Source organism: Pleurodeles waltl, chromosome 5 (genome assembly GCF_031143425.1).
Source record: "Pleurodeles waltl isolate 20211129_DDA chromosome 5, aPleWal1.hap1.20221129, whole genome shotgun sequence".
NCBI lineage: Eukaryota > Metazoa > Chordata > Amphibia > Caudata > Salamandridae > Pleurodeles > Pleurodeles waltl.
The window spans coordinates 1,717,854,887-1,717,879,070 of NC_090444.1; the positions used below are offsets into that span (position 1 = coordinate 1,717,854,887).

The 24,184-nt window shown below is 44.8% G+C and overlaps 1 protein-coding gene across 2 annotated transcripts in view; it reads right to left on the reverse strand.

Annotated features, from left to right (window-relative positions):
• Nucleotides 1-309: 309 nt before the first annotated feature.
• The window catches only part of LOC138296699 (meprin A subunit alpha-like), an 81,290-nt gene continuing 57,415 nt past the window's right edge, over nucleotides 310-24,184 (reverse strand). For both annotated transcript variants that reach the window (XM_069236075.1, XM_069236074.1), the window contains 2 exons: nucleotides 6,237-6,410; nucleotides 310-2,489 (listed from right to left, as the gene is read on the reverse strand). In XM_069236075.1, the coding sequence (XP_069092176.1) occupies nucleotides 2,458-2,489; nucleotides 6,237-6,410 (206 nt within the window). In that variant the 3' untranslated portion in view covers nucleotides 310-2,457. The remainder of the gene's footprint in view (nucleotides 2,490-6,236; nucleotides 6,411-24,184) is intronic.

Genomic DNA, 24,184 nt, shown 5'->3' on the forward strand with positions numbered 1-24,184 from the left:
TAAAGAGACAAATGATTGATGGACTGGTCTGCTGAACTTCATGACTAGAATTGAGTTATTGCTTTTGATTTTCTTCTTGACTTGTGCTAATGCTGTAGAATACACTCTGATGCAAGCTTTGACTAGATTATGTTTCTGGTGTCTTCTAACAAATTAATGCTTTACTGACCTGAATTGAATTGATCTGAATTAATCTCATGACTTAATATTGTAACAAAAAGGGAAAAAAATACTAAAACATATACTGAGGTGTGGTTATTCATTGCTGAAAAGTCATGGTGTGATGTTTATTGCTTTTTATTGATTAACTGATCAATGATTTATATAATGGTTATTACATTTTGTGCATTGATTACTGAGACATTGGTCACATCATAGCTAGGTTACTCCATTCAAATCAAAGGGTTCATCGACCTATACACGTCACCTTGTAAGTTTACTTATTTAGGACCAACGCGCTAACACAGGTCAGAAGAAACACCCATTTCACCAACTCAGTTTCTGGATAAACCTTGACAAAAACTTGCCATTGACATTTGCGGATCATTTAGTAATAACGGGAATAGAAGTAAAGTGAGCCATAGTTTTAGTGGATTACTTTCTTATATGGTCCGAGGTACCATTTGTAAGGGAAACAAGAGCGAGTTACATAATAAACTTCTGTGAAGAAGTGTCTAAGAGAGAGGGATATCCAGAATGCGTAGTCAATGACAATAGGCCACAGTTCGTTGCTGAAGAATTAAAAAAAAAAAAAATTAAAACAGGGGTGACACATCCCAGGACAGCAGTGTACCAGCAAAGAGAAAGTGGTCTTGTGGAGAGATTTAATTGTGTATTAAAAGAGCATGTCCAATTGGTGGAGGAATAGGCAAACGATAGTAAAGAAGCTGTCAAAAAGATGCTGTGGAGTTCCCACAATATGCCGATATGGCTACTAGGGAGATTCCTTTTTCATTGTTGAAAGGCAGGCTGGTGTACACCTTGGCAACACTTGTGTGGATGTACAAATCAATGGACATATGTACAGAGACATAATGACAGGTTGAAAAGGAGCACCCGTACTTTTGATGTAAGGGATTGGGTATAAACTCCTCTAATAGGCAGTCAAAAGCATGGCCTTACTTAATGGTCTAAGCCCAAAGAAATAAAAAAATAATTGGAAATAGAGTATAGTTAGATGATTGTAGGAAGTGAAATGTGAGAAAAATCACTTTGTGCAGTGTGTTAGAATGCAAAGTTTGGTTGGATAAGGAGGGAGGAAATAAGTCACAGTTAAATGCGAATTCTAATGTGGAAAACAGAAAAGAGCCCTGCAGAAGGAAAGCAGACTGGCATGAATAATATGTATGTTCTTAAATGTATTATCAATTGAAGATGTATTTAGTTTCAATGTTTAGGATGTATATTTGAGAAATTCTGTATATATTTAACTTATCAAATTTGTGAAAGGGGAGATGAGTTGTATCCTAGCAACCGATGCTGGCGCCGCTGGATTCTTGATTGTGTGTTCTAGCAGAGGAAGCAGGTAGCTGTGGCAAAAGGTGGACTCAGAGAGGACGGGTAAGGGGTTGTTGCTCTGGGCTAAAATAAACTGTTTCACATCATTATCAGGGTGTCCTGCTTCTTAAAACATATGAACCAAATGTTGGGCCACTGTGGGATTTTCAGTGCTAAATGGTAAGTGTACCAGTGATTATAGACAACACCTGCCTATGGGTGCAGTATATACTGGTCAATTCACCATTATTTGTTTGAGGAACCGTAAAGAGATGACGGATGTAGAAAATCAGAGACTTTTTGATGGATCTTGTATTTTGTGCCTTGTAACTGTAAAATCTGAAGTGTGCCAGTCGCCTGTTAGCAAATTACCAGTGTAATCTTGCAAATGGGATATTTTGATGTTTTTTTGCCTCTTTGCTGAAAAGGATGTGACTCCTTCCAGGTGGACTTGACGGATAGGGATTTTGGTACTTGCGTTCTGAATATCAGAGGAAACAGAAATGGTGTAAGACATACCAACATCGACCAATAACAGTTGAATCATAGGTTAAAGATGTCAAGATTATCTTAACAACATAATTGTTTTATTTTATATTAGATAGATAGATAGATAGATAGATAGATAGATAGATAGATAGATAGATAGATAGATAGACATTTAACTCCTTCCAACATACAGTGTATTTTCCTGGGTCCATTTCTAAAGATGAAGTGATCAATTTCTCATACTTCATCCGCAATATTTAGTGCCTGACAACAAATCAAATTAAACCATTTTAAATACTAGTGCAAATTGAGGCATTCATTCAAAATCCATGAGAAAAAAAAAGTCAGCACACAGAAAATATATGTCGGAAAATGTGGTATCCGTTTAAGAAGGTGAATTTCTGTAGTATGACAGGGTTGTTTCCAGGTCCACAGTGAGATAGTTACGTTTTGCTCCGTTCCAGAATGTGTTCAGACTTCAGTCTTTATTAGAGGAGTTAAATCTGCAATATAACACAGAAGAGATGAATATCTACAAGTTAGGTTAATAGCGCACTTCTGTCTTTTCAATTATATAAACAGTACATACATTTAGTTTGGTTACGATGTATTTGTAAGTTTTCAGAAGGTAGAACTCAAACTCTAAAACTTTGGAATGCTCACTCTATATTGGTATACATTTCTAAATACATATTCGGGAATTTCCTTGATAGAACTGAGAAAATCTAAATTTCATTAAACATATGGCGATAGATTTGATTTCAATCACATTAAAAACAGTGATGGCTGCTACTAATGACAAGTGATGGGGCAGGGGGTGGGAGGGCAGGGGGGTAAATACCCAAAAAATAAAATAAAAAAAGTACTTACCTGTCGCTGCCGGCTGTCGTCTCAGTGTTCCTCTTCTCTGGTCCCAACTCCAGACTCCCCACGGGCTGGTGGACACTGCTCAAGCTCCCAGACACCAATCAAAGACGCTGCTCTCATGCTGGTAATACTATTCACCAGCATGAGAGCAGTGCTGTGATTGGCCTGAGTGGGCTGGTTTAACACTCGCTCATGGCCTGGGAGTCTGTGCCTCTTCTCCATCTAGTTGTGCAGCACAGCTCAGGTGGAGAGATCTAAGTGCGCATGTCGGTTTGGCTGTCCTTAGGCAACCGGCCAAACAGACATGTGCACTTACAGTGCGCACAGCTCCTCCTCCCCTGCTGTCCTCATGGCCCCACCCCTTCCTAGTCTCGGCTGGCTCTAGTGCCATAAGAAAAATAAAATGATAATAAAATAATTTTACTATCATTTCATTTTTCACGATTCACCGTGCTGGCTCTCCAATCTGCCCCATTCTAATCCAAAACAATACATCCCACTCCAATCTGCCCTACTCCAATCAACCCCACTCAGATCCAGTCCACCTCACCATAATCCAATCCATCTCACCCCCAATCCAATCCACCCAACTCCAATCCAATCCACCTCACCACACCCCAATCCATAGCAATCAAGCAAAATCCAATCTACCCCATTGTAGGGGTGGCTGGTACCCTTTGAAATTACGGGGGCAAGTGAAGTGCCCCACCACTTTTCAAAAAAATATAAAACACCCCCTCTCTCCAAAACCCCAAAGTAAACCACCCCTCCCTAAAAAAGCCCAAACTAAAATACCCTCTCCCTCCAAAAGCCCAAATAAACACTAACACTAACTACAAAATAAACACGACCACTACACATACAGAGTCAGATTGGGATCACAATTAGGCCCAGGCAGTCCGGAAAAAGGTTGCCCACATACCGTGCCCTTTCATGAAACACCATTTGGTTAGTCTCATTGAATGAACTAATCTATATCGAAATGTTGGTAAATTAAGCATTCTTAAGTTTATAGAGCCAGTCACATTGGCTAAAATTAGGAGTACTACAAATTGGCCAGGTGTGCGAGGTGAAAAACACGGCGAAGAGCCACAACACCCATGAGGTTAGGGTTACCACCCGGCGACATGACTTGTATTATAATGTCCTACCTGGTTCAAAAAAAAGAAAATCACACAAAACTGGTGTTTTTTCTTCTGATCACCGTGTACTTTAATGTAGCTCTAAGGCAAAAAGCACTGTGTTCTAATGCTGCCTTGTGACTAAACAACAGCATAAAACTCATGTTAGAAAATAAATATGGATGTTTTCATATACAGAGCCCTGTTTAATGATCATGCTCTGGCCTTTCCAGAATCTTCAAACATAGTCAAAGAGAAGGTTATTTATTTTTGTAGCTTCATATATCGTGAATGCAGCCCAAGGACACCGGGGCCATTGATTAAATATATTACACAATACCACATACATTTTTAGCTTAGACTTCGAGTGATTCGCCCACAATCACAGGATGATGACACCACGCCGGGACTCCTGGAATGTAGTTCCCAGTTCGAACGTTGGCAGCTCTGACATTAACACTACAACATTTATTATTTTTTTCCTGTGGGGAAGGTGGTGTTGCAGCAGGCCTATGTAACCACCCCCCCACCCACCAAGGCCTGTAAGAAACTCAGGCAAAGTGACAGAGGAGGGCGACAGTAAAAGCTCACAGCTACTACTGCTCCAGCAACAAGAAGGAGAGGGTCAAGGCCCACAAAACCATTTGCCCCCCGCCAGCAAGACCCATGGTGCTTCTCTTACCTTCTTCCCAGCCACCAAAGCCTCGGGATGATGGCATGGTAGGGGAGGAGTCAAGAAAAGCACAAAACCGCTACCTGAGGGGGGAATGAGGGAAGTCTGAGCTGAAGATGACTCTATAGTCACAAATCCAACTGAACAGGAAGGTCCTTCACAGCCCTACCCAGCCTGCCCAACATGTCCTGATTGTAATGGCCCTGCGAGAGGCTTTGAGGATATGGGAGAACAGGGGAAAGACATTGCCTCTGGGTAGGGCAGTACCTGGCCCCCAGTAACACCAGCCACATCTCAGACTCACTCCCTCCCCCGCCCATCATAGCCTGCTGTGTGATGGTCTGCCAGGAGGGGAATGAAGCAAAGGGCATGCCGTGGACCGGTTGCAGATGTCCTAACAAAAGCGGCCCACAAGTCACCCTTAGGCACCGGCCCATCGCCCAATGTCCGACGGCCCACCTTCCCAATCCGACCCTGCCCATACATGCATTACACACTTACATGCATTACACATTTGAAATAAAATAAAATAAAATAAAACAACACTTGCCCAGAGGCTGCGCATCCGCCTCTGTGTTCTTCTGCTGTCCGATAGAGGAAGAGCTCCCCTAACCAATCCAGATGTTGCTCTCATGCTGTTAATCAGCATGAGAAGAGCACCTGGATTGGATAGAGGGGGCTGGCCGGATGCTCCTTCAGGTCCTGGAAGCCTGTGCTTGGCCTCCACCCAGCTGTCTTAAGATTGCTGTGTGGAGAGCTTCAAAATGCGCATGTCACTTTGGCCTGCGCAAAAAAGCATTGAGTCAGCCCTGCTCCTTTCCTGACATTCCCAGCATGTGTCTGGGCTCAAGGCTGCTGCAGTGTGCACATCAATAAAAATAAAATGGCAATTAAATCTTTTCATTGCCATTTTATTTTTGGCTGCATGTCTCGCACTGGGTGGGAGGATGACGCTCCCCTGCCCTAGAGAAGAAACCGCTGTTGCCCCACTGATACCTTGTGAGTTTAGTAGAAATAACACTTGAATAGGTCTAGATGTAGCCAGTGCTTTAAATGGGCTGGTGCCCACCGCTTTATAGTACCACCAGTAACAGCACTCTATATTGCCTTTCTCAATAAACAAGTCATAAGACTTTAACAAATTTTCAGTAATTTATATTGCAGAACTTTTTACCAAGCTAGAACTTACAACAAAAAAGCAGCTTATTATTAATCGGTAGGCGAAACCTACTGCATTTACGATTGCCTGTTTTAACAAGCCACCTGGCACAATTCTCAAATCGGAAAATTTTCCACAGGAGCAATTAATTACCACTTCCTCTTTTACACCCTCTATTAAATTAGATTAAAAATAAGATGGCAAACATTTTTTTGCGATTCAGAAAGGCTTTTTTGAATCTTGAAAGGGTTTGGATAACAATAAAACAAAAACCTTTTGTGTTCACAACCCCTATGGTTTTGCAAATCACGGGGTTTGCAACGCATGAGAGCCTAGGATCTGTTTTTAATTTTCTTTTTATCTCGTTTGTCATGTAAATAACATAATACTTATCTGTGTTGTATAGTAGCTGCAGGTAATAGTACCATACCTTCAAAATCAGCAAAAAGGAAGAAATCATCATTTTTTAGAAAGTTCTTTCTTTGGATTTCATTGTGTGACACAAATGTGACCCATCCTATGTCTGGGCCTCTGAAGCAGTTGCAGGATGTATCGAAGGTCCCTGTTATAGATGGCTTGTCCCAAAATAATGTATTATTTTGTCCTGTTTATTGAAAAAAATAAAAACATAGATTTATTAGGAACGTGAATTTATTGTCTAGATATAAACACAAAAACGTGACCGAGATTTACAGCTGCAGTACTAAAAATAGAATGATAAACTGTGCCCTGCAAAGGTGTTTAAACGCCACCACACGCACCCCCAACCTACCGCTTTCAGGAATAGCAAAAAGCTGTCTCAATCAAAAAAAGCAGACGAAAAAGTAATTTAATGGCACGAAGTCTCTGTAAACCGCAGATTAAGACCAACAAAAGCTATCTCAATCAAGAACTGCATACTGTTGCAGACAACAAGGAACTAAACTTTCACCTGGGTTTGTGAGGTGTTAATTATGATTACCAACCTAAGGAAAATACCATCATGTGAAGGCAAAATCATTTTTTTCCTTTTATTTGCCTCCATATGGAATATATTTTCCCCTGCAGAAACCATAAATCGCCACCGATTTTGGAGGTGTCCCCTTCCCAGTGTAAGGATTTTGCTCCTTCCCTTGACAGGAGTAAATCCTTGACGTACCATGCTGGATCCTAGAGAGGTTTGTGAAGATCCACAGTGTTCTCGTTTGTCTATGTGCACAGACACGTAGGGGTTCATGTAAGTAAATCATTTTACAAGTGGAAAGCCAACTTCTGTGAACTGGAAAAAATAGATTTACGCACGTAGAAAAAGGTTCGTTGAGCTTATTAACTAAACTGACAAGTGCACAGTGCACAAAAGAGTTAAAAAAGCAAGACAAATGGAGACCAGAGAGCTCTAAACAAGGCCGTGAAAACACAGAACATGATGTAAAGCAGGGAGGAAGCAGTAGCTGTGAACAAGGAAGGGGCAGGTATAATGATGAGGGAAGATGGAGGATTAAATGAAGGCTCCTCAAATGAAAGCTGATGCATTAATAGTTGTTTTTAATGATTGTGTAAGTAGTGTAAAAAGGAAGCTATTCTTGATAAATTGCTTTGCATAATTACTCAATATCCTCCAAAATCCGAGTGAATTCAGTACATTTCTTTAACACACGTGATAGATTCCCCATTATCTCATAAACATTTTGAGCAGTCAATTTTTCATAGTAGATTGTATGTAAACACTTGGGTCATAACATATATGAATTAGCAAATGCAATATACCTTGGGCATTTTCTGTCTTTTTTTAGCGGGTTGAGACTTGACTTCGCAAAACTGAGGTATACTTGGTGGAGCACTTTATCTGTTACACACTCTTGCCCAGATGCCGGACTAAGACTTTTTATTTCATCTGAATATGTTAGGCCATATTTACAAGGTCTGTGATGCAGTGCGGCGCACAAGTGCCTTGCTGAGCCTCCCTGCGTGACTGGGAAAGGGCAGAAATACACTGTATCTACAAGATACTGCGCATTTCTGACCTCTCCCCCTGCGTTGGCGCAAAAATTGCTGCCATGCACCAACGCAGGCACTCTTGCACCATAGAGCAAGTGTCCTTGCGTTGTGGGTAGGATTGTTTTTGTGCAGTAAGGGATACCTTCATGCACAAAAACAATCAATGTAGGTGATTTCCTCCGATGTGCACACATGGAAAGAGGAAAAAATAGAGAGAAATAAAAGCATTTCTCCCCGTTGTGGCACTCTTACGCCAGCCGTGGGGTGGCGTAGGATTTCAACACATTCCCAGGTTTGCAAAACTGCAAACTTGCAAATCTGGGAATGCATTAAGATGCGTCAAAATCCATGGATGTTGCGAGGGAACACCCAGGCAACACACATGGAAACTTCTCACTCACGCAAAGTTACGCAACGTAGCGACTTGCGCTGTGTTGCCTTGCTCCATATCTACAAGGCCATGAAAAGCCACACAAAGCAAAAAGTGACACTCCGACTGTGAAGGCCACTTGTAAATATGGACTGTTGTTTGTAAATAAAGTGGGCACTGGCCTGAAAAGGGTCTCTCAGAAAGGGCCTACAGTTAAGGGAGTGTATGTTCAGGTTCTGTCGACTTTCATTGTCCGTGACAAGTGTGTCACTTGGTTGTTCATGCATTAGTAAATTCAAATAGACAACTGCATCATAAGGTGCTGGGAGACGGCATCCTTGCATACATTTTAAAGCCAAGCAGCTGCCCAGGTCTTAAATAATATCGTAGGTATGCAGGCTCATTCGTTGTGGAAAGGTTTTAAGGATTTTAGAGGCATCACTGCCGATGGCTACCAGTAGGGAATATAGCTGAGCACAGTAAGGGCCAGATGTACGAAGCCTTTTGCATGTCGCAAACTGCGAAAAACGCAGTTTTCGGCATGCAAAAGGCCGAACGTGATGCTCATCCCCAAATTGCGAGTCGGTACCGACTCGCAATTTGGGAATGTGACTCGCAAATAGGAAGGGGTGTTCCCTTCCTATTTGCGACCGCATCGCCATTCAGAGTTGCTTTGTGACCGCGAATGCGGTCGCAAACCAACTCGCAGTTACCACCAGTGTCACACTGGTGGTAACTCATTCGCAAAAGGGAAGGGGTCCCAGGGGACCCCTTCCCCTTTGTGAATGCCCCAAAAAATATTTTTTCAGAGCAGGCAGTGGTTTTGGTTTAGTTTTCATTTTGCAGCTCGTTTTCCTTTAAGGAAAACGGGCTGCAAAATGAAAAAAAACTGCTTTATTGACAAAGCAGTCACAGACATGGAGGTCTGCTGACTACAGCAGGCCACCATCCCTGTGAGTGCAGGGACTCGCTATGGGGTTGAATATTGATGAGGTGGGTCTTTGCGACCCCATAGCGAGTCGCAGAAGGTGTCTGAGACACCTTTCTGCATCCATTTTTGCGAGTTGCAAATTGCGAGTCCGTCAGACTCGCAATTTGCAAGTCGCAAAATTGGAGTTTACTACATCTGGCCCTAAGTGTTTTTTAGATAGCATACAGAGAGGAAAGCAGCAGGGCTCAGATTCTGAGATGGGAGAAGGAAGAACCTGAGAAATGGTTGTCTCCTGTAATGATGGCTGGCAAGCTGTTAGAGAGAGCATTTTACAAAAGGTTGGTTATGGAGATATGAACGTGTAGCAGAGGAAATGGTAAGAGAACACTAAAAGGTTCGAACTGTGAAAATTGTGTACAGACTAAAGAGCAGAGAGCAATGCCAGCAGCGTATGAAAGAAAATGCTACAGATCTTTTTGTTCTCCACACATCACTGAGACATGTTTAAGTACGTTGTGATTAGACTGGAATTCATTAGCACGAGCTAATTCAAGCTACAGTGTCCTGGTGTCTCCTGAGTGCAAGAAAACGGTTCTATGTCAGAACATTGAGGCCAAGTTTCTTCGGCACCTCGGAGGCGCTTCCTGGTCCCAATTATATGCCAGCCAAACATGAGGGGCCAGATTTACAAGGCCCTAGCGCCACCAGAGTGTCACTTTTTGTGGTACTCCGGTGGTGCTAACCACTTCTCCATATTTACAAGGAGGTGTAACGCCATTTTTTGTAAATATGGGCCCCTTTTAATTTTCTTCCGCTAACCCTTTAAAATTTTCATTGTTTTGTTAGCCAAATTCTTAGCCTGGACTAATCACAATGCTTATTTTTTCTAAAAATTATTTCATTAAGCCCAAGGTTTCCACTCTTTAGTTTGAGGTGCCTTAACCATTTGAGGCGTCATCTCTCAAAATGACCACCAATTAGAAAAAGTCAGTATTGCAAAGAATTGCAGAGTCCTGATTTCACATCTAATGATATTTAATGGGGACAGTACTAAATTTATTTGAAGGCTGTCTAATCACCCTCTGTTCTCTGGTGTGCCCAAGCAGATCAATATGTTTATGAATTTTAAGTTACCAACAAACATCCCTCTCATGTGTCCTTGTAATGGGGTCCAAAATTGCCTCAACCGATGGAACTTTGACAACATGCATGTTAGAAATGGAGTCTTTGGTTGGCAGTCAGGTTACCTCCTGCCCAAGGAAGGACCTTCACTCTAGTCAGGGTAAAGGAGACTCACCCTCAGTTAACCCCCACTCTGACCCTTGGTAGCTGGGCACGAGCAGGCAGGCTTAACTTCAGAAGCAATGTGTAAAGTATTTGTACCAACACACACAGTACCTCAGGGAAAACACTACAAAATTACACAACACAGGTTTAAAAAAATAGATAATATTCATCTAAACAAAACAAGACCAGAATGACCAAAATCCGACAAACACAAGCCAAGTTATGAATTTAAAAAAGAATAAGAGTCTTAGGGCCAGATGTAGGAAACGTTTAGCGAGTCGCAAACAGCAGAAATTGCCGTTTGCGACTTGCTAAACGCGTTTCCCAATGCAGAAATGCATATTGCGAGTCGGTACCGACTCGCAATATGCATTTCAGAATCGCAAATAGGAAGGGGTGTTCCCTTCCTATTTGCGAGTCTGAGTGGTATGCAATACCATTTGCGACCGCGTACTCGGTCGCAAATGCTATCGCAGTTACCATCCACTGCAAGTGGATGGTAACCCACTCGCAAATTGGAAGGGGTCCCCATGGAACCCCTTCCACTTTGTGAATGGACCCAAAAATATTTTTTCAGGGCAGGGAGTGGTCCCAGGGACCACTCCCTGCCCTGAAAAAATACCGAAACTAAAGGTTTCGTTTTTTTTTTTAAGTGCAGCTCGTTTTCCTTTAAGGAAAACGGGCTACACTTAAAAAAAAAAAAACTGCTTTATTGAAAGCAGTCACGAACATGGAGGTCTGCTGACGACAGCAGGCCTCCATGTTTGCGAGTGCCTATACTCGCTATGGGGCCGCAATTTGCGACCCACCTCATGAATATTCATGAGGTGGGTCATTGCGACCCCATAGCAAGTTGCAGTCGGTGTCTGAGACACCGTACTGCATACCAATTTGCGAGGTGCAAATTGCGAGTCGCACTTTGCACCTCGCAATTTTTTAAGTTGCTACATCTGGCCCTTAATCCTTAGAAAACAGTGAGAGCACTGTTATTTCACAATAGTACCTTGGTAGCGTCAAAATAAAGCCGCACGGGCGAGTGTGCATCGAAAAAGGCTAGCGATGCATCGATTTCTCACCTCAAGCGAGAACGTGTCGTTTCTCCTGCGGTCGGGTTGGCATGGTGTCATTTCTTCTCTCCTGCAAGAGAGCAATGCCTCGATCCAGACGGGCACCTCAGGTCCGAGCAGGCTTTGCGTTGAATTTACGTGCCCATCGATGTTGCGTTGAAATCCGGTTGCACGGTGTCAAGAAACCGCGCTGCGTGGGGCTTGCATCGTTAACAGCAGCTGCTGCAGATGTTGCGCACCGTTTCTCCAGCCGCGTTGCGTCGATCTTCCAGCCGTGATGCATGTGGAGCATCGATTTTAGCTGCGAGGCCGGCGGCACGGCGGTTATCCGCTGCAAGGCGGGTGGTGCACCCAAAGTTTCCTGCACGGCGGTCTTTGCATGGATTTCGGTCGTTTTCTACCAGCTGCACTTTTCAAGGGCACAGAGACAGGTTAGGGCACCACTTGGCAGGCAGGACTCTCAGAAGAAAGCCCAAGTGCTGGCAGAGAGAAGTCTTTGTTGTCCCTGAGACTTCAATAACAGGAAGCAAGTTCAGTCCAAGCCCTTGGAGATTCTTCACCATTGGGAAGTCACACAAAAGTCAGACTTTGTCCTCTCTCAGGCAGAAGCAGCTAATGTAGGCCAACCCAGCAAAGCACAATCATAGGCAAAGGGGCAGTACTCCTCCTCCAGCTTCTCCAGCTCTTCTCCAAGGTAGAGGTTCCTCTTGGTTCCAGAATTAATCTGATTTTCAGGGTGTTAGAAATGGGGTTTCTGGTTGGCTAGGGTATGCACCTCAGCCAGGCAGAACCTACCCACTCTAATCAGGGCAAGGGAGTTACACATCCAAGATAACCCCTGCTCACCCCCTTGGTAGCTTGGCACGAGCAGTCAGGCCTATCCCAGAGGCAATGTGTAAAGCGTTTGCACAACACACACAACACACGTGACGCAAAATGTACAGCACAAAGTAAACACAACACGGAGCTATGTAAAAATAAACTATATTGCACAAAAGATAATTAGACCAACATTACACGTAAGTAATACCCTGCTACCTTAGCAGTTGTCAGAACGTTACACAAGTTACTAATACTCTGCAAGAATATGCAGTTATCACATTAGAACACGTAAGTACTCAGGATTCTGCAACATAAGCAGTAGTCAGGAAATACAGTAAGAATTCTATGCACTTGTCATGAATAACTCCTTAATACCCATAAAAGGAACATTAGAAAACATCTCCCAAGTCATAAAAATACACATCAGCAAATCAGGCCCATAAAAGGAACATTAGCACGTATATGTAATGGCAGAAAAAACAAGTAACACATATGAATTCTCTTAGGTCCATACTTGGCTCACTGAGCCACTATATTCCTAAAAAGTACCTGGTTTCCTGATGAAGAGGCACTCACAGTGCCTAAAAGAGGAATGAGGGGCCCCCGGCGCTCCTATGCGTGAAACGGGGGCCATGTGGTGCTCTGGGGTAGAGAGGGGTGATTGGTACCTCTCCTTGTAGAAAACAGGCCCCTCTGGGGGCCCGTGATTTGGATAGGGGCCGACCTCAGCCTCCTCACACCCTGTCCTCGGGGTTGGGGCCAGGGCGAGGCCCAACAAGCAAATATGGGGGCGAGAAGGAGGGGGGCCTCCGTCGAGGTCCCCCTTTCTCGTTTGGTAAGAGAACACAACTGCCAGGAAAAGGAGCATCCTGCTCCTAATGCAGAGACCCGGGGAAGGGGGTGCTCCCTGGGCCGTCCCCCGAGTCCTGCTCGTGAGGCTGGTAGGTCGGACCCCTCCTGGGGCCCGAGAAGACACTCTACTGCACCGCGAGTGTCTGAAGAAGGTTCCCGGGCCGCCGCAGTGATTCCTGAAGGATGGGAGGCGGCTGGTGCCCCGGGGGCATTCACAAGAGCGGACCGTGCCCCCGGGGCGCTGAAAGGAGCACGTCTGCTCTGGCTTTGTTTATTCTTGTGCCCTGAGGGCACCAGAAACAGCGCGATCCTTGCACTTTGGGCACAGCAGATAACTGGGCTGCGGCAGTGACTTTGGGGACCTCAAAAGGGAGCTTTAAAAAGCGCAAATGCCTTGTTGTTTCGGCCACGGCCGCGGCGTTGATGTTGGCACAGAGGACGCTTCTTGAAGAACGCAAAGGGGCCCCACGGTGACCCCAGGCTGCGGCAGTGATTTCTGGCAGCCAGGGAGCGCTTTAAAAAGTGCCAACAAGTCACACAGGAGCGCTTCCCCAGCGCTTTAGTCAGTCAGACCCATACTCCTCGTGCTGCAGAGAGTTTACAAAGGTCAGGGGCCACAGCACCCTGCCTCTGGAGAAAACAGATGAAGAAGGGGGGTGCAGGGCAGGAGAACCCAGCAGCAGGTCAGCACAACCAGGAGGCATAAGGACAGCAGCAGCAGTCCAAGGTGGTCCTGGTGAGTCCTTTCAACAGCATCCTGCGTCCAGCTCCAGGTAAGGTTCCTGGAGTCCCAAGAATGTCCAAAAGATGTCTCAATTGTGGGGAAAATTCCCCTGTACTTATACTAGGTTTACAGTGTGTTTTACAATGGCCAGGAGAGGGGGTTCCAAACAGTTACAACTGGTTCTGGGAGTGCCCTTTCTCTCCTCCAGCACAGGCTCCAAACATCAGTGGGGGGTAAACGACCCTATTGTGTGAGGCCAGGGCACAGCCTTTACAAATGCAGGTGTGCCCCGCCTCTCCCTTCTCTCAGCCCAGGAAGGCTTTACAATATGTAGATGCACCTCTGTGACATCACCACCCTCCCTGTGTTCAGGCTGTCTGAGAAGTATGCACAAAGCCCCAACTGTCAGTCTGCCCAGACGTGGATTGGAGGCAAGCTGCAACACACCAAAGTCATAAGCACAGATAAATGTGCACTTTCTATAAGTGGCATTTCTGTGATAGTAATAAAAAATACACCTACACCAGTAGGCAGCATTTCTCACCACTATCACAACCATACAAAACATGCCTACGCTACCCCTAATAAATCAGACAATACCCCTTACACATTAGGCAGGGCATTTCCAATGCAATCCTCTGAGGAGGCAGCACTCACAGCAGTGAGACACCAAGTTAGGCTGTTTGTCATTACCAGGACAGGCACGCAACATGGCACATGTCCTGCCTTCTACACACATGGCACCCTGCCCAAAGGGCTAGCTAGGGCGTACCTTAGGGGTGACTTACATGTAGTAAAAGGGGAGTTCTGGGCCTGGCAAGTAAATTTAGATGCCAGGTCCTTGTGGCAGGAAACTGTGCACACAGGCTCTGCGCAAGCAGGCCTTCGATAGGTTTGACAGGCTACTTCAGTGGGTGGCGCAAGCAGCGCTGCAGGCCCACTAGTAGCATTTAATTTACAGGCCCTGGGTATAGCGATACCACTTTACAAGGGACTTATAGGTAAATTAAATATGCCAATTAGGTATAATCCAATCATACCAATCTTGTAAGGGAGAGCACATGCACTTTAGCACTGGTTAGCAGTGAAAAGGTGCTCAGAGTCAAAACGTCAGCCAACAAAGGTCAGAAAAATAAGGAGGCAAAAAGCAAAAAGTCTGGGGAATGATCCTGTAAAAGGGCCAGGTCCAACACAGGAGTTTTGGGTGCTCTTCTTATACCCCTTTCTGCCTTTGAAGTAGGCCTACTTCAAAGAGAAGTTTCTGTTGTTTTCAAGATCTTGCCTTACCAGACACACCAGGGGGTTGGAGACTGCATTATGTGAGGGCAGGCACAGCCCTTTCGGGTGTAAGTGACCACTCCTCCCCTCCCCTCAGCCCAGATGGCCCATCAGGATATGCAGGCTACACCCCAGCTCCCTTAGAGTCACTGTCTAGAGGAGAGGTGCAAACAGCCCAACTGTCAAACTGATCCAGACAGGGAATCCACAAAACGCAGAGTTACAGAATGGTTTACGCAAGAAAATGCCTACTTTCTAAAAGTGGCATTTTCAAACACACAATCTAAAAACCAACTTCTGTAAAAGATGTAGTTTTAAATTGTGAGTTCAGAGACCCCAAACTCCAGATGTCTATCTGCCTCCAAAAGGGAACTGCACTTTAATAATATTTAAAGGCAGCACCCATCTTAACCTATTAGAGAGATAGGCCTTGCAAGAGTGAAAGGCGAAATTTGGCAGTATTTCACTGTCAGGACATGTGAAACACATAAGTACATGTCCCACCTTTAACATACACTGCACCCTGCCCATGGGGCTACCTAGGACCTACCTTAGGGATGCCTTAAATGCCTGAAAAGAGAAGGTTTAGGCCTGAAAAGTGGGTACACTTGCCAAGTCGAATTGGCAGTTTAAAACTGCACACACAGACACTGCAGTTGCAGGTCTGAGCCATGTTTACAGGGCTACTAATGTTGGTGGCACAACCAGTGCTGCAGGCACACTAGTAGCATTTGATTTACAGGCCCTGGGCACCTCTAGTGCACTTTACTAGGGACTTACTAGTAAATCAAATATGCAAATAATGGATAAGTAATGTACACATATAATTTATACAGGAAACACTTTGGCCCATATTTATACTTTTTTAGCGCCGCAGGGTCATTTTTTGATGCAAAAGTGGCGCAAACTTTTAAAATTCAATTGTATTTTGTAAGTTTGCGCCACTTTTGCGTCAAAAAGCACTGCAAATGTGGCGCTAAAAAAAGTATAAATATGGGCCTTACACTTTAGCACTGGTCAGCAATGCTAAAGTGTCCAGAGCAAACAAAACAGCAAAAAAAGAGTCCAGCACAAGGAAGCAACCTGGGAAGTAGGGACAAAAGGTTAGGGGAGACCATGTCAATGATGCCAAGTCTAACAATGCTTGTGAAGCATCCTTTGTTTGTCAGATACCTCTACACATACACTGTTTAGACAGTCAAGTTTGCATAATGGATATGGAGTCAACATGTAGTAAAATGCCAGAACCATTGGCAAGTAAAGCAGTAATAGTTCGCTTCCAATCAAAGATCGTAATTTGTTCCCAAGCCACTCTGCCAATTTTTCGATGCTTAACTCATCTGGTACTACACAAGCCATATGCAATATCTGATAAAACTGCAAAAAGTAAAACAGGGTGATTAATCTGTAAGATTACATTAGGTAAACACTTTATACGTGTTGTTTTTAAACTAAGATACTATTTGTATCGAATTCATATAATTGGTTTTATATTTTGACTGACAGTTTCCAGGGAAAGAAGTATAGTACACAGTTAGAGAAGGCCTTTATCTAGCCAGGCCACTTCTTATAACTAGCTGCCAATATTGATTCCCAAAGAATTATTCCAGAAATTGTTGTTACTCCCATTTTGGGGTATGTATTCTGATGACCTCTGACTCTGCTTCACTCAATACCATTATTCTTGGCTACAGAGATGAGTTGCCTTGCTTTAATTTTTTTTTTTTTTTTTTTTTTTAACATATCTTTATTAAATTTTCAATAAAATCAAACATTTCGATGCATCCATTTAGCAGCAGTGATAGGATGTTTACAGTTACAATAGTTTGCTGGGCGCTTATTTATTAGATTTAACAAACAACCAATATCTTTCGTACACCGCTAGATCCGCGCTATTATGTCTGTACTTACAGGCATTGCTAGTTCGCGCATTTGATACTATCTTTCGTGCGGAGGTTTCGATGCCAGCAAGAGTTCTAGTTCAGGGCGAACCCTAAGATGGACGGGAGAGAGCGGGGGGCGGGGGAAGGGGCAACTTAACTTCTGAAGACCCTGAGTTTACTAGTTGGGGACGATGGGCTGTGTGTATTAATTGGCTAGTGTGTATTTGGGGGTGCAGTGTATTTATATCTGTGCTTAGGCACCATTGGCAGGTGTGTGCGCTACTCATGATTACTGTGGTATTGCAACCGGGGTGAAACCTACAATTGTCTATGTTATCGCGTCTGACTGCTATTCAGGGAGGTTTTTCGTCATTCTTTGTTTCTAGTTTGGAGACCAATGTGCCCCAGGTTTCACAGCCCGAGTGTCGAGGACCACCTCGCGCCAGTTTCGTTAGTACCTGATATTCAGCACGTGTCCAGCGAAGCGTAAGGGCGAGCCAAGCTCCATGGTCAGGGGCCTTAGAGGCCTTCCAGTTCATGGCTATTAGTCTTTTGTACATTGCATAAGCCAGGTCTACGAATCTGTGCATAAATTTGCTCCTTTTTGTTCTGGTCCTGAGGCCAAGTAGACAGGATTTGGGATTCGCGTCCAAGCCCAGGCCAGTCATTTCCGACAGTGCAGTGGTCAGCGCGGTCCACTCCCCCCTTACCTGCGGGCACTCCCAGACCATATGATAAAACTGTGCTGCTGGGGTTTTACATCTAGGGCAAGTTGGGTCCGATCCAGGGAACATACGTTTAATTCTGGCTGGCGCTAAATAAGTCTGATGTAAGTAATTAAATTGTGTGTATCGGAATCTGGGGTTCCTTGAGACCTCGCGTGTGTGGCTCAGGGCTTTTGGCCATTCTGTCTCTGTGATCGGGTCAGGCAGTACGGCATTCCACCTTTCTCGGGCTTTCTGCAGATTAGACTCCGGGGGCTTATTTAGTAGTTTGTATGTATTTGAGACTACTTTTTCACGTGTGTCGTAGCTCAGCATATGCTGTAGGTTCATTGAGATGTCTGGCTCAGCGTCCCCGGGCCCCCATGTACCTCTAATTGCATGACATATAGCGTGGTATGTCAGAAATTGCCCTGGGCTGATCTCTGTGAGGGCCTGTATATCTTCGAAGGACATTAGTTTTCCTTCCTCGAAGCATTCTCCTACCGTGATTATGCCCGCTTCTATCCAGGTTGCGGATAGGTGAGATCCAGTTGTCACCCATCCAGGGATTCGTTCTAGTGGTATGAGAGGTGAGTAGGGAATTTTTTTGGCATCTTTTTGAATATACTTCTTCCAGTATGCATGTGCTGCTGCCATCAATGGGTTTGCGCATGTGCTTTTAGTTTGCTTGCTCGAGAGCCACTCAAGCAGGGGGACTCCCCGGAGTCGGGTTACCAGCCAGGCAGCTTCCGCCGACCCCGAGTTATGAATCCAATTTGAGATCCACTGCAGCTGTGCTGCCGCAGAGTAGAGCTCAAAGTTAGGGGCTCCCAGTCCACCCGCCGCCACTGGGTGATATAGTGTGTTGAGTGCGACTCGCCTTCTGCCATCACCCCATACCAGCTGCACCAATGCAGAATTTAAACTGTTGAAGAAACTTTTAGGAATTATGATCGGCAGGGCAGCGAAGTGATATAGCAGCCTGGGCAGCACTAGCATGTTGGCTATGGCAACTTTTCCCAATGGTGAGAGCGGTAATTTATTCCAGAAACGCAATGAGCTCTTTATAGATGTCACCGCTCTCCCCAGGTTGCCATCCCTAAGGTCTTCAGCACTGTGATAGACGTTAACCCCGAGATATTTGAATGTGTCGAAGCACCATTTTAATGGGCCTGGTGAAGTGTTCTCTCGTCTCGCTGGGGACCGGCCAACCAGTGGGAATATACAGGATTTCCCCCAATTAACTATCAAGCCCGATATCTCTCCAAACTCGCGTAGCAATGACATCACCGGGGGCAGTGCCTCCCCAACACTGCGTATATAGATCAAAGCATCATCTGCATACAATGATATGACGTGGGATGTGCCGTTCCTTACCACCCCCCATTCTTCTGTTTTTGCACGGACACGCGCGGCCAGTGGTTCCATCGCCAGGGCGAACAACAGGGGGGAAAGGGGACAGCCCTGCCTTGTTCCCCTGCTAATTGGGAAGCTCTCTGATATGACTCCTCCTGTCTTCACCCTGGCCTGCGGGTTGGTGTACAGTATGCGTACCCATCTTATAAATTTTAGGCCTATGCCCATTCGCTGCATGGTGGCAAACAGGAAGTCCCATTCTAGTGTGTCGAATGCTTTTTCGATGTCTAGCGAGATCACCGCTTCCTCAGATGCACTCGGGGGGGTATCGCCCATTACGCTTAGTAGCCTACGAATGTTGAGAAAGGTGTTGCGTTTTGGGATAAATCCATTCTGGTCTTCGTGTACTAAAGTGTGCATATGAGGAGCTAGCCTGTTGGCTAGTATTTTGCCAAGTAGTTTGCAATCTAGATTTAGTAGAGACAGGGGTCTATAGGACCTAACGTCAGTGGGGTCTCGCCCCTGTTTCGGGAGGACCACTATCATTGCCTCTCTCATTGTGGGGGGGAGACTTCCCTTGATCTCTGCTTCTTCCATGACTTTTAGGAGATGTGCGACAAGGTGTGTTGCAAAAGTGGAGTAGTATTCTGATGGCAGGCCGTCTGCCCCTGGAGCTTTATTTCTAGGTAGTTGTTCAAGAGCCTTATTTAGTTCTCCTAGTGTGATGGGGGCCTCTAATGTCTCCCTGTCATTTTGTGTGAGTTGGGGCAGAGAGGATTCCACCAAAAAGGACTCGAGTTGTTGGGGGGTGCATGATGTGCGTGTGCTGTATAGCTGTGTGTAGTATTTCCTGAACGCATCATTAATTTCATCCTGTGTGGTTGCTATTGCGCCTACGCCTAACACTATTGCCCCTATTGGGGGGCATTGCCGTTCCTCCCGCAGGAGCCATGCGAGCAGCCTACCCGATCTGTCACCTTCCGCTTGTAATCTGGTCAAGTGATATTTGTAGTCATGTAGGCGTAGTGTGGCGTCTGCAGCTGCGTATTCTGCGCGCGCATCTTTTAATGACGTATATGGTGTTTCGCTGCGGGCCACTGCGTTTTCTAGTGCTCTTAGTTTCTTTTCCAGTTTGGTAACCTCTGCATGGAGTGTGCGTCTTACCCCCCATGTAGTGGAAATGCAGTGCCCGCGGGTCAGTGCTTTATGTGCGTCCCACTCTACTGCTCTTAAGCTTGTAGTGCCAGCATTCAATTCCCAGTACTGCTTGAGCGCTGTACTCAAAGCGTCTTTAAATGCAGGGTCCTGCAACGCTTCCACTTGTAATCTCCAGGTTGGGATCGCTTGTCGCCTCCTGCCCCAATCTAAAGTTATTTTAAGCGGTGAGTGGTCTGATAGTGACTTAGCTAATTATTCAATCCCGTTGGTTACTGTGCAAATGTCCCGGGTACCCCATAGCAGATCTATCCTAGTGTATACTTTGTGTGGTACTGAGTAAAATGAGTATTCTCTGCGCTGCGGGTGCTTCATGCGCCACAAATCGCAGAGACCCATGTCACTGGCCCATGTCACCAGTGGGTACCCGGGGCGTCTGTTGGCCGCTGAATGTGTGGGGGGGCTTGACCTATCCAATGTCAGGTCCGGCGTATTATTGAAATCACCACCCCATATTGCAGGTGCTGCAGGGTTAGTCAATAGGGCTGGGGTGAGCGTGTTCAGGAACACAGGCAACGCAGTGTTCGGGGCGTATATTCCTATGAGTGACAATTGTTTTCCATCTAATTTACCCTCCACCACCACGTACCTACCTCCCTGGTCTATCCTGTATGATGTTAGAAGAAATTGAACACTCCCTGCCATCCATATCAGGACCCCCCTCGCAAAGGTTGAATAAGATGTGCCTACGATCTGACCTCCCCATCTGTTCCGCAGTTCTTGTAAGTCTGGGTCCAGTAGGTGGGTTTCTTGTAAAATTGCAATGTGTGTGCCCTGGCGTTTGAGTCTTGCATGCACCCTGGACCTTTTTCTATGGTTCCCTAGGCCCCTGACATTCCAGGTGACTATGATATATTTGCTTACGTTGTGGGCTGTTTGCTGGGCCATGTTTGTTTCGTAGTGGTGCATCTAACAGTCTGGTCCCTGATGGGGTCCAAGCAGTCCTCCCCCTCCCCATCGCCACTACAGCCCGTTCCCCAACCTCCATCTATGTGTCTTGTGTTATGCGCAGACCCGCGGTGTACAAACTGGTAATTACCCTCCCTCCCTCCCCAACTGGATCCCAACCCCAACTGTGAACCAACAAAAAAACAAACGCACACCCCAGAGAGGTGCGACCTAGGCAGTGTCCGAGTGGATGTCTGCGGGGGAGCTATAATACTATCCGGGTGCGGCTCATTATAGGGGCTCGCATCCTTCTGCAGATTCAGCCTGCAAGTTGTGTGGGGCATCCCCGGGGCGCAGCTCTGGTTTCAAAACATAATTCCTGCTAAAAAATCCTTACTCAGACATACTCAAGCTCTGTATTTAAACAGACAATGAACACACAACAGGACCTGAGTCTGGAACATCTAATTCTTGAAAGCGTATAAAAAAAACCACTTCCAGAGGGATAGCTCAACGATCTAAACATTAGCCCCTGTAAATACCACTCAATAATTCATTGGCCAGAACGTCACTAAATTGAGTACCATGAGTGGGTAGTAGTAACATCTGTTAGTAACAATGCTTAGGTATCATTCTGTCTGCAAAAAACTAAGGGCCTGATTTAGAGTTTGGCAGATGGCGTTACTCCATCACAAACATGACAGATATCCCGTCCGCCATATTACGATTCCATTACATCCTATGTAACCTGTCTGTCAAACACTAAATCAGGCCATAAGTTAGTATTACATGTGATTCTCTGTTATGCTGAAACAATTAGCTGTTCCTCTAATGTCCAGCATTTTACCCTTTTCAGATACAGCATGTTTATAAAGGTAACAGACAATCTCTCTCCTTACAAAAATGGATGGAGAAGCAAGAAACAAGGAAAACAGATAAGGGAGGAGGACAAAAGAGGGGGAGAAATCAGGGGGGTGCAATACACTATGGGCCTGATTTATAGATTGGCAGATGAGTTACTCTGTCACAATGGTAATGGATATCTGGTCCGCCAAAATCTGATTGTATCCATAGGATACAATAGGATTTGGACTTCGGTAGACAGGATATCCATTACCGTTGTGATGACACAGTAACTCGTCCACTAATTTCTAAATCAGGCCCTAATTTTCTTAATAAACTATGTACTCTCTTCCTCCACAAATCTCCAAGCCCCTTTATCATATACACTGTGATAAGGAAGCATCATCTGACTGTGTTCCAGCCTCAGTCAGAGAGCAAAGACTGCAGCAGAAATATAACACCTACTCATTTCTTAAACTGGTCTTTAGTCTGTTTAGGAAGTGTTTGGCCACCTCCACCTGGATGAATGCACAGGGTTCCCATATATTTATCATATTCAGCTTCACAGTAATGATACAGTACTACTTAAAATATAAGCTCTCAGAACATTTCTAAAAAGGTTTTTCATCCGTTGTACAATTTAGCACTATGGCTCAGTGGCCAAGGGGCCTAAGGCATCGCCAGGGGTCACAAGAAAACTGCCAGAGGTTGCAGCTGCGACTGCTAGCCACCCTCAAGAGTCGTCCATGAACAAGAGACAAAATATTATTCACGTATATTGATAAAAGGATTGTCAAATCTTATCTAGGAGTCAACAGAGTCTGTGAAGTGAATGTGCAGTCAACAGAGTCTGAGAATTGACCTTAGTAGATGGAATGCTGGGTTTGGAAACCTAACCAGCAGGTCTAGGTGATAGCAGTTGTCAAGGTGGTCATCTCACTTGAAACACTAACCATACGTCTGCCTCAAGAGGTGAGATTTTAGCAACCTTCTCAACCTAAGACAGCCATATTGTACTATTAGATGCACTGGAAGAATGTTCTTTACAGATTGCCCTTTCACTTGAAGGATTCTTCCTCCCTATTTCTTGTAATCGATGGTAGAATGGACATTCATTGATGGTTCGTAGATCATAGGCGCCCCGGTGGAAGTTAAGAGACAAATGACTTATCCGAGTAGTCTGGTGGTCTGCCTTGTAAATCTTTATGAACTGGAGAGAAGGATTTTAAATTCACAATTTATTGTAGGCCAGTGGAAGACCTTCAAGGCAGGCATTTAGGCAATTCAAGGCAAATAAGACGACCTGTTGAAATGAGTGAATAGCAGCAGATTCGAAGATGCAGAATACACAGCCAGACTGGATTAATGGAAGTTGGCAGTGAAAGGTCGCAATAGCACTACTTACCCCCTATATATCTGTTTCTTTAAACCATATAAGGTACAAATGTTTGCATACAATTCCATAACCAGAACTGACTTAATATTTACCACCTACAGAAAGGCCAACATTATAGTATTTGCCAGTCTCTGCTCTTTTACATTCTACCACCAAAGCTTATCCCCCATGCAGACCACAGTTAGCAATAACAAGTCTTACTCCCTTCTGTACCATCTTTCTAATGCTACCTTTCTAATACTTACTCTGCATGGTGTCATGAAATTATTTCTACTGACAGATACTAGATTTCATGTATGTCTATAATTTAACAAAATGTGGTCAAATATGTCTTCTGCATTTATTAAAATGTGTTGTTCATCCATGCCGATTATAGGCGGGAATGAGCAGGTATCCTTTTGGACTTTGAGGATGAACCTAAGTAATAATAACTTGTGTATGTGTAGTGCAAACATATTCTCTTTTCGTTCATAGGAGAGTGGCGATCAGAGGCCGTGGGCTGGAGCATTGAAATGTGGTCCTGTGCCAGGTGTGTACTATCGTTCAGACCCTGCTGCCACTCCATTGTTTTCGATGCAGTTTTCAAAATACTGGGGGTCAAAATCAACTTTTTTTAACGTTCTTTATTGGTTATTTTTCATAGAATGCAGTAAAGCTTTGGTATCCGTCACTCAAGCTTTGTTACACATATATTCTTACATACACGGTAATTATATCTATCTGGTGATAATTCCTTGCTGATACAGAAATTTCCCCATCCACCAATGGGGGTCACAGTGACAGCA